Source organism: Pteropus medius, unplaced genomic scaffold, assembly GCF_902729225.1.
Source record: "Pteropus medius unplaced genomic scaffold, Ma_sr-lr_union100, whole genome shotgun sequence".
In the NCBI taxonomy this organism is placed as follows: domain Eukaryota; kingdom Metazoa; phylum Chordata; class Mammalia; order Chiroptera; family Pteropodidae; genus Pteropus; species Pteropus medius.
In genome coordinates this window covers 7,624,009-7,635,015 of record NW_024342474.1, presented here as the reverse complement: position 1 = coordinate 7,635,015, position 11,007 = coordinate 7,624,009, and the positions used below count along the sequence as shown (strand labels likewise).

Below are 11,007 nucleotides of genomic sequence, written 5' to 3'. Positions count from 1 at the left end.
AATATATCACTTCTTTAAGTCACAGAATTCTATGTCATTTTAATTTACATTTTTCAGACTCCTTTCCTTCAAAATCTATTTCTTGAGGGCATGTGTCATCACTGTGAAAACCAATGAAACCCAGGTAAAAACTATGAAATATAAAACATGTGAAATTCACCTACTGTGAACTCAGTTCAATTCAACAAGTATTTATTGAACACCTACTATGCAATATGCATGCTTGGGAATATTAAAATAAATAAAGCTATTTTTAAAATGGTTCTATTTATAAAGGCCTATTATTCATTTTTTTCAATAGCAAAATCTTGCTATAATATATATATATATCCCTTCTGAGTCCTTCTATTTCTCTTTCCTCAAGGAAAGATGTGTGTGTATATACAAACATATACACATAAACAGAGAGAGACTTTTATTTTTAAATATATCAAAAACTTCTGTGACAAAATATCTCTGCACCTGCACTTGTTTTAGATCGGATCTATAAAATGAAAAGCAATGGGCTGAAAAGGAACTCAGCCGGTGTATCTGGTTGCTTAAACAGCTGATCTATGCCACTAGCTGGTTGATTCTCCTGCAATTTAAAATAATTTAATGAAATAGACATCTTTTGTAAAGCAGTAGATAGAAGACCTCATTTAGACACAGCCATGGCTCTGCTCTCTTGCTCACAGAGCATAAATGACCATCTGCTTATTTTTAAATATTACCGATCAAGCAGGAAAAATGGACAATTTAGAAGTTATTGAGGTATGGAACATGGAGATGCCATAGGGAATGATTGCGGATTTTAATTCTATGGACCCATCTCACCTATCCTTTCACTAAAAAATTTTAAATGATTATATAGAAGTGAAGATCAGCAGATCTGATACCTTTTAAAATCAATTCAACAGTATTTCTGAGTGCCTACCGCTTATAAAACATGCAAGGTACCATGATGTGGTAGAAAAGACAGACCTGAACAACAGAAAAACTTGGGTTTGAATCTCTGGTCTTCTTTTTATTGGCTGTGTAAACTTGGTCAAGTTATTTAATCTCTATGATCTGAATTGTGTCTCCCAAAAATTCACATGTTGAAGTCCTACCCCCTAATCTGATAATGTTTGAAGATGAAGCCTTTGGGAGATAATGGGAGTTAGATGAGGTAATGAGGGCGGGGCCCCTCAGGATGGGATTAGTGCCCTTACAAGAAGAAACACCTCTTTCTCCACCATATGAGGACACAACATAGAGGTGGTCATCTGCAAGCCAGGAAGAAACCCCTCATCAGAAATCAAATGTGCCTTGATCTTGGACTTCCCAGCCTCTAGAAATGTGAAAAAATAAATTTCTGTTCTTTAAGCCAACCAATCTGTGGAAGTAGGTAAAACACCTGCTTCCTGAGATTCTTATTAAAATTAAATTAAAAGTTAAATATTTAGCCAAGTGCCAGATCCTCAGAAATTATTAGCTCTTTTCACCTTCCTTGAGGAAGAAGGAAAAAAAGGAATCGGAAACCACATTCTAAGGAGTTTACAATTCTATTTAAGGCGCAAGGATTACACAGTTCCCTTAAAATTAAACTAAAAAAACCTCTCCATAGGTGTCAGCTGAAATATTACTTTTTCTAAGAAGCCTACTCTGCAGCCCCTCTCCAAGTTACCATCTCCTCTCCTTTCAGTGCCGTACTTCCTCATCTTATCACTTAATTTACTAAAATTGTGTCTACTTATGTACTTCTCTTAATCCCACTCCAAACATCTTAGCTACTACATTCTAAAAAGAAAAGGCTTCATTTGACTTATTCATTAGTAAATGTCTGAGGAGAGGGAGACCATCTACATAAAAACCATTTCCACATGGTAAAATTAGAATAAGCAAAGACAAATGACAGTTTGGTAAAAATTATTTTTATCTCACAGCATAAAAATGGGTTAATTTTGCTAATCTATAAAATGTTCTTATAAACCACTAAGAAAAATACCCAACAGCTTAATTTAAAAATGAGCAAAGGATATTATCAGATATTTCATAGAAAAGAGAATATATTTCTTAATATGTGGAAAGATTTGCTATCAATAGAAAAAGAAATTTAACTACATTGAGAAACCATTTCCACCTAGCAGACTGGCAAAAATTAAAGTTAAAAATAAATGCTATGATGGCAAGACTGTGGGGAAATAGACAATCTTACATATGACTGATATAACTATAAATTGGTATAACCTGTTGGAGGACAACTTGGTAATATGTAATACACATAACCATTTGACCCTATAATTGTATTTATATAAATTTATCTTAGATATAATCAAATAGGTATGAAATAACGTATGTACAAGAATTTCTTTTGCAGCATTATTATTATTTTTTATTATTATTTATGCCTACAGCACCCGGTCTTCCTAGGTGGTCTCTCATCCAAGTACTAACCAGATCTGACCCTGCTTAGCTTCTGAGATTAGACATTGAGCTTGTTCAGGGTGGCATGGCCGTAGATCAGGGACCGTGGTTCCACTGGGGCACGAATCCAGGACCTTCTGTGTGTAAAGCAGACCTGCTAACCACTACACTATGGAATCATGTCCTGCAGCATTATTTTTTAAAAATAAAAGATTATAAAATAATCTAAAAACCCATCAATAGAATGTTTAATTAAATTATAGTACAGCACACAATGGAATACTAAAATAAGCAAAGTGAACAAACTATGCTACCTCTTGTATGAGAAGAAGAAAATAAGAAAACAAAATACATATTTGCTTACACATAAAATACCTCTGTAAATATATATAAGATACAGATACAAATAACTTGGTTGCCTTTGAGAAAACCATTTGAGTGATTGGATAATAATAGTGGAAAAAAATATTTTCTTGGTTTACCCTTCTGTACTTTGAAATTATGAAATGCTTGAATTTATTACTTATTCATAAGCAAATAAACAAAGCTTAAATATAAAAAACTTCTTATTGTAATTTTGGTTTTAGTTTTTCATTGGCTAAATGACATATATTAAGTTTTTATGATTAGCCTCCAACATTTTAATTTCTGGTCCTGGGTATAAAAGGAAAAGAATTTATACCCCTCTCCTCAGTCACATAATGGTTTAGAAAATAACTAAAAATATTTGTAAAGGGTGATGAGTGAACTCTATAGGGTTAGGGGCATTCTATGATGCAGGCTGTACAGCTGCAGATATGAATATATATGAAAACAAAGTCATTTTAGTTTGTCTCCAAGGATTCTCAGGCTCATGAACAAATTTCCAGAAAATAACATGTACATCAAAAGCACTTGTTTTCTTTGCCTAGATTCTCTTCCTGAAAGTGGTTATGAAACAATTTCTTGACTGAAATGTCTCTAAAGAAGGGGAAAATTGTAAAATATATATAATTCTAATGTTCTACAAATTATTTTATACTCAGCCATGTTAGCCACACATGATTTAACCCACTTCCCTGTGACAGTTTCTTGTTAAAATATATTCAAGCAAATTATGTAAATGTCCCATTTTTAAACGTATTCTAAGAAATGTACTATAGCAGATGTCAAAAATTTACCCAATGTTCTAATATCCAACCCACATTTATTAGATGCCAACCCATGCTAAACTCTGTGCTGTAGAATCAAAATGAAAAAGAAAAAAAACAGGCACAAAGGGAGAAATTCCAGAAAAAATATACTCACAGTAGTAAGACTTCAAGCTCAGATAAAAATCTCTTCCACTGTTTCTTACATTGCAATTTTTTCTCCTAAATATCATACAGAAAAACAAGAAAACAATTAAGGAAAAGATTTCTGTTTCTGGGATTCTTAATCCAGGGCCTATAGTCTCCCTCAAATTAGATGAACTTTTGGGGTGTAAATGCAAATGAACATTTTTCTGGGGAGAGGAGCCTTAGATTTAATCAGGTTTTCAAAAATCCATTAAACCCCAAACAGATTTAGAACCACTGTTCTTGAATTAAAAGTTTTTCATGCAATATATCATGTTGCCATATTTGATATTCAAACTCACCATGTTTTGCATCAAATTCAAAAATATATGTATTCAAAGACAATCCTGTGACAGAAATTCCCCATTTGATTTCATAAATCCAGTTTGTGATAGCCGTATTTTGGTTAGAGGTGATTTCACTAATTTGGCTTTTGTGACTTGGGTCATTTGACATTGGTTCAAGTTTACCTTTGTGTTAATTTTGAAAAGATGGGCTTACTAAGCAAATGAAAACTATAACTTCTTACTTCAGAGGCGATTCAGAAGCTAGCTCAGTGCCTGACATAAATATTTATTGAATAAATTGATGTATTCAATAATATCGTCCTCAGCACCTACTCTGTACCTGTCACTGTTTTCGATGGCTTCATGCACCTTATGTCACTGCATGTCTCTGAAACTTGGGTTCCTAACTTGTACAATGAAAGAGTTAAATTAAGTGTGCTCCTAGATTCCATCAGCTGTAAGGTTCTATCACTTGCAAATTGCTAGACAGTTTTTAGAGGTCTCTGTCTCAAGAATATAGGGAGGGAAATCCAACAAGAACTCTGAAATCTATTTTCCAAGTTAATTCAGGAAGTCAGAAACAGTAAGTAAGGCAGACCAATCATTTTCAAGGACATCTTTATGAGAATTTATATTTTTAAAAAAACCCTTGTTGTGGGATCCAAGTGGATCGCACCCATCACTAACGCTCATTTGCCGCGTCCTCCTTCTACCCTACTGCGTGACAAGGTCCGGAGATGGGGACAGAGGCTTCAAGGAATGCATCGTCAAGAACGAGGACGTGGCATGTGTTTAGGGATAATTGGTTTCTTAGAAATGATCCTATTAACAGGGGGAATTTGGGTAGCACAAATTCTAGTAAGTGTAAACGCTATACAAATGGATTTCCTCAAAATTGGCTCTGAGGAAAACATAATAAATTCCCCGCGTATGGAATCAGCTCTAGTCACCCTGACGTGTCCAGAATGCGTAAACCCTTTATTTGAACAATTATTAAGGGAAATTCCTTTTGACGCGCCTCTTAAAGATATTATGAATAAATTATAACAAGCTGAATTACTAGAACCAGTTTATACTCTTGTTCCCACGCAGTTAGTAGAAAAATTAGTAAAGGATAAGAAATTTACTCATAAGCCTGTGCCTACTATAGAAGGGCCTCCTTTTGTGACCTAGTGGATAAATAGAAAACTCTGGTATCCACCTAGCGGGGCTACTAGTATGAAAAGATTACCTGATCTTCCTTTGCCTTATACAGAAGCTTATAATAAAGATAGTATACATGTAGTGAATAAAGATAGAATTCATGTGCCTTATAGTAGTTTAAGTTTCATAGAAAGGCTGGCTAGGTCAGGATCTCCTTGGTGCTTAAAAACAAAGGAACAGAAACTTAGCTTATGAAAGCAGCTTTGTAAAACTGAGTTTTATAAATATTTTCCTCATTACTGCACCAAGGAAACTTTTGAACAGCTATGAGAAAGGTTCAGCTTGAACTTTAGATATAGCATAAATCAAATAGCATTTAAAAGATTTCTTCAGGCAGAAAGAAGAACAATGTCTGCCCACAAGCCAATGCTTGCTGTTATGAATACATCTATCTATCACCTTTACTTAAATCAAATTGTATCTTACGTAATAGATATAAGAATTAAAAGTTTAGATTGTTCCATCAGGTAGTTCTGTTCTAATGATTGAGAGAAAAATGTACTAGTTAATCATGAACATTAATAATAATATACTCTATAAGATTTTCTGCTCTGCCTAACCACAGAAATTTAACTCCCTGCTACCTTAACAACAAAGTATAATCAAATGCCAAAATAAAAAGTATAAAAGTTGTACTCAAATCACAATAAAACGGAACAGTGTCACACCGCCTCTGAGCTGTGTAGTCGACTGTCTCCCGCGCCGACGCCTTGCCCACCTTCAGGGCCCCCTGGATCCTGTCGTGGCTGGACCGCGGCACTCATTGTCACTTAACTTCCCTGAAGTCACAGCTTTCTTAATTTGAAAAATGTTTTCATTTTTTATTAGCTTTTGTGTTCATGCTAACCTAGCACTCTTGCTGCTGCTCGAAGTGTGATCTGGGCATGAAGAATATCAGTGCTACTGGGAGCTGGTACAAAAGGCTGAATCCCAGGTTACTGCCTAGATGTGCTGTCAGAATCTGCATGGCAGGATCTCCAGGGGATACGGGTGCACCTATCTAACACATCTAGTACATTTCCCCGCTGCAGTTTCTCTAAGAAAGGTTATTGCAGTTAGTGTCCAATTTTAAAAAATGCTCTGTGGCTAAACCTTCATTAAATTATCTCATCTCTCCTGATAAGTGTGTATGTAGGGATGTGTGTATGTGAATGTGTGTAGGACTTTGTATAGTCTCTAGGTCTTTGGTAACTGTGTAACCTTCCGTCTTTTTACTCCTAGAGATTAGCAACTAAATTCATGAAAAAGGCATATGTGTTTCATTCAGTTCATCCAACAAACATTTACTGAGCAACTACTATGGGCAAAGCCCTATAATAAGGCACTGGGATACAAAGATAAATAAGAGCTCTTTAAAGAAAACCAACTAGTCTATTGGGAGAGGCAGATAAAGAGATCAATATTGTGTGATAATGCTATGATGCTGTGGCTGTATGTAGGAGGGTCACCAAAACCATTCTAGAGGGGCCAGAGGCAATCAAGGAAATGATAATCATGTCTGGTACAGAAAGGGAAGGAGATCTAGGGGCAATGACATCCCATTCTGATGCCAGACTCCTGGAAAGAAAACTCTCCAAAGGGAGTGTGAGTTGATGGTAGCTGAAGAGAAGAGGAAAGTAGATGGATGGAGCCTTTGGCAGAGGTATTCCTGGGGCTCAACTAAAAGAGAATGTACAAATGGGGCCAGGGACACACTGGCCTTAAGAAATGGTCTTCAGTTAGGCCGCCTCTAGAGCAACCATATTCTCTTGATTGGATGGTTTTCTACCACTACTTAGTTTCATTTCTTTATTAGACCATTCATCTTATCAGGAATTTTGAGATTTGTAGATAGACTCCGTGGACAAAATACTATTTGAAGAAATGGAGAAATCAGTTTAAAAATTTTTTTTTAACAAGTCCCTGTAATCTAAACTGCAAAGTAGGATTCACCTTAGATCTCTCCTCCTCCCTTATTTCTCTAGCCCTATCTAACATATCACTATATTTGGTCCATATTATCTCATCTCTAGACATACTTTCTCCCTGCCATCCCCACTGTCTCTGCCCTGACTGACGGCAGTGGTTCTCCACACTGGCTACACATATGAACCACCTGGGAAGCCTTTAAAAATACCGACGCCTGCCACCTCCACCACTACTCTGACCTAACCAGATGCTAAGGCCTATTTTTTTAATGCCTACAGCATCTGGTATTCCTACATGGTCTCCCATCCAAGAATCAGGCCCGATCCTGCTTAGCTTCTGAGATCAGATGAGATCGGGCACGTTCAGTGTGGCATAGCCGTAGATTAGGGGCTCATTTTTTAAGTTCTCTAGGAGATTCTAATATTAGGGTTGAGAACGTTGGTGTAAGCCCTACCCATTTCTTAGTTTACACTTCTGAAATATTCTTCTACCAGGTATTTTCACCTACAGTTTAAGTTCTTGCCGTCTTTCCTCTAATTCTTTTCCAACTTCCAGCCCATCATCTAACCTTCAATCAAAGTTATTTTTCAAAAACACAAATCTAGTTTTTTCACTCTCCCTCTTTAAAACCATCCATGGACTTAACCTATCTTTCCAGTATCATCTTCTGCCACTACCTTCTGTGGGAGCCAGGTCTGTCTGTGATCCAGGCCCGCAGCTAGGGATAGGACCCCAGATTTAGAAAATATGTAAACATACTTCAGTTTATTGTATCACGCATATGTGGCTGAATGCCACTTTTGTACTCTGCTATGTGGGGAGCCACGCGGTCCGAGAGCAGGAGGAGAGAGGAGAAGGAGAGAGCAGAAGGGGAGCACAAGAAAGGGGAGAAGGAGAAGTGCACGCAAGACTGCGTGCCCCATGTAATAGACTGCACTCTCCAACAGAACTGTACTTCCCAACAGAAGTGCGTTCCTCACAATAAAGTTGGTGCCTGCCGCTTCATCCTCATGTCTGCCTCTTGTGCATTCTTCCAGCTGGGCCTCATACCTTTGAAACTTCCCTTCTGGGTCAGGTTCCCTGACCCTGACACCTTCCCACCCCCACACTAAACTCTACTCCACCAAGTGATCTATTGTTCATGAGTAAGATGCATGCTCTCATGCCTGCACCTCTAGGCCTTTGCGCCTGCTATTTATTCCCTTCAAAAAATACTTCTTCCTCACTGCCTGCCAAAATTCTACTCATCTTTCAAAATCCAGCTAAAAGGCCACTTCCTTTCATTCACTTTTCCATTTATTTATTGCAGAAATGTTTATTGAGTGGTTACTGTGTGCCAGGCACTCTTCTGGGTGCTGGACACACCCCTCCTCTGGCCATATTTTATCTGCTCTCATGACCTTTTAGACAAATCTCTGCTAAATTACTTCTCAACGCTGCAGTTCAATCTTTTCCTTAGCTGGCTGTTTCTGCCCCCGTAAGACTGTGAGCTTCTTGTGGACAGAACTAGGCCTTATTCATCTTTGCATGCTCAGTACGCAGCCCATAGAAGGAGTTTAGAAAATGTTTACTGACTCTTGACTGACTGTGAAGAACATGAGCATCTATTTTGGGTGTACCTATCTCTTCTGGACTCCAGAGTTAGATCTCTCAATACTCTTTCTGCTTTACTGGCTGCAGTCACTCAGCTGTCTCCCAATTCCCTACTCTGAACGTTGTCTTGCTGCTCCTACTTGAAGCTTCCTCTTTCCCACCTCCTGAACTGTGATAGAAGACAATTTATAAAATAGTACAGAATGCCAGTCTGCGGCTTAACCTGTGAAGTTGCCTACATAGGACACTTCCAAAAAAAAAAAACTGAAATCATGAAAGTTGGAGCAGCCATGCACAATATGACCATCTTAAGCCAGGTCTCAAAGGTCCTACAAGTCTTTTCAGAGAAGTCTTTCTCATGCAATACATCTGGGGAAGGGAAGGATTTAGCTTCCGCATGCCTGCAAAACAGGCATTAATTTCTCAGTCATTTCTCTACTCACCTGAAGTCATATATCTTATTTCCATTTATGAAATTTTATTTTCAAATATACCTCTTTTCAATGTTTAGGAAAAATGACACATTTTAATATGAAATATGATCAGATAAATGGACTTCCTGTGATAGTAATTCTTCCCATACCTGTTTAAATAATTTAATGGCATATGTTTGGTTTTGGATCTCCACTCTGTACACCTCAAAAATCTCCCCTTCTCCAATTAGGAAGTCTTTGTGGAAGTTTTTGGTTCCTTCTATGATGTTTTGAAAGCTGATAGAGGATTTAAGCAATATTCCTTAGGAAAGAAAGTAGGGAGAAGATAGGTTACCTTTTCCATTATAAAGAACCAGGACTTCCATATTAGAAATACATCAGAGCCCAGTGGGAAGTCAGTTAAGTAAGGACCAGGAACCAGATTGAAGCCCACCATGTGCTCTCTGCTCATTTACTCAGGTCTGGCTGACACCCTTCCATAGAGCAAATGGCTTTTTAGTTATTTAAACAATAGCACTATGATTCTATCACCTTTCCAAAAGGATCAGCCAAAGAGCTTAGTTGGGAGAAACTTTCTCAAGATTCTATTTCTTTGTCATTAGAACTACGAACCTAAAAGCAGTAAAAGAAAAAAAAAATCTACATTAGTGAAAATCTTGATATATCTAAACAACATTCTCCAAGCATAACTGATGGAAACATTTTTCAGGAGCCAAATCCTCTAGATGCCTAACCTACTTCCTTCGAGTAATATGAAGATGCTTCAGCTTTTTAAAAAATCATCTAAAGCAGAGTTGGGAGAAAACATTTAAAAGGTAATTGAATACAAATTTAAAGGGAAAGCTTGACTAAATCTTTCAGAGCCCAGCTTTGGCTATTTTTCCACAGTTAATGTTTGAGATAGACTTTGTTGCTAAACCTTGAAGGACCAAAACTTTCTAATTATTTTTTGAACCAAAGAAACATCAGATATAGTGGAGAAAATTAGGCAAGGCAGCCTTAAGTAGCCATTAAAGTTTATCAGAATGATTCCCAGGTAGAACTAAATTATTCTCCCTGCAAATACAGTAAGAAAGTTGATATGGAAAATAACTGGATTTTCATAGTCATTTTTAGAATTGTTCTACAAACATATCTAAAGATCTCTGCAAGTGCTATGAAAATTTCTGAAACTACATAAAACTCAACATAATATTTAAATGTTTTCCTATGACACATAAAAATAGCAAATTTCACTAACAGGAAATCAGGAATTCCCCTAAACGGAAAGACCACAATTATGTTCTTAATTGACCAATGGATTTCTAACATAACAATAATATATTATCCATCAGATCTGTGTCAGTCAAAATTGCAAATATTTCCATAGCAATGAAAATTTTATCCTGAATCTGCATGTTAATGAATAGTTAATATGTTTATTGGATATATCTCCCTCTAAATTCACTTAAAGGAAAACATAATTTAAAAAGAAGTTGGGGTGTTTATTTTTTTTTACCTTTTTTATTATGTTCAGGAATAAGAACATTATCCACTGTGACATTGGCTGTTTCCTAAGAGAAGAAGTACATATTAAAGTAATTCCATTTCATAAGTCTAGAAAGAACAGTACCTTAACAGAAATCTAACGCTCTCCCTGGGACTATACGGTTCAATAGAGTGAAATCAAATTTAGAACAAAGCGAAGTTATTTTATTTTGTTCAATAGTATTCATTGCCATATATGTTTAAGGCTTCCAGACCTACTGTAAAACTTCAAGTATCAATGTCATAGTTACAGTCAATTTTAAAAGACTTCTATTGCTATGAAAATGATCTCTGCTAATTTGCTTTAATAAAAAGTAACAACAACATGCAAAACACCAACTAGAACAGGAA

At 36.5% G+C, this 11,007-nt stretch overlaps 1 protein-coding gene across 5 annotated transcripts in view; it reads right to left on the bottom strand.

Moving 5' to 3' along the window:
• The window catches only part of IRAK3 (interleukin 1 receptor associated kinase 3), an 83,465-nt gene that overhangs the window by 22,571 nt on the left and 49,887 nt on the right, over window positions 1-11,007 (bottom strand). For 4 of the 5 annotated variants that reach the window (XM_039865925.1, XM_039865929.1, XM_039865930.1 and 1 more), the window contains 3 exons: window positions 10,628-10,682; window positions 9,279-9,430; window positions 3,676-3,740 (listed from right to left, as the gene is read on the bottom strand). In XM_039865925.1, coding sequence (XP_039721859.1) covers window positions 3,676-3,740; window positions 9,279-9,430; window positions 10,628-10,682 — 272 coding nt within the window. The remainder of the gene's footprint in view (window positions 1-3,675; window positions 3,741-9,278; window positions 9,431-10,627; window positions 10,683-11,007) is intronic. The other variant, XM_039865926.1, reaches the window with a different exon arrangement.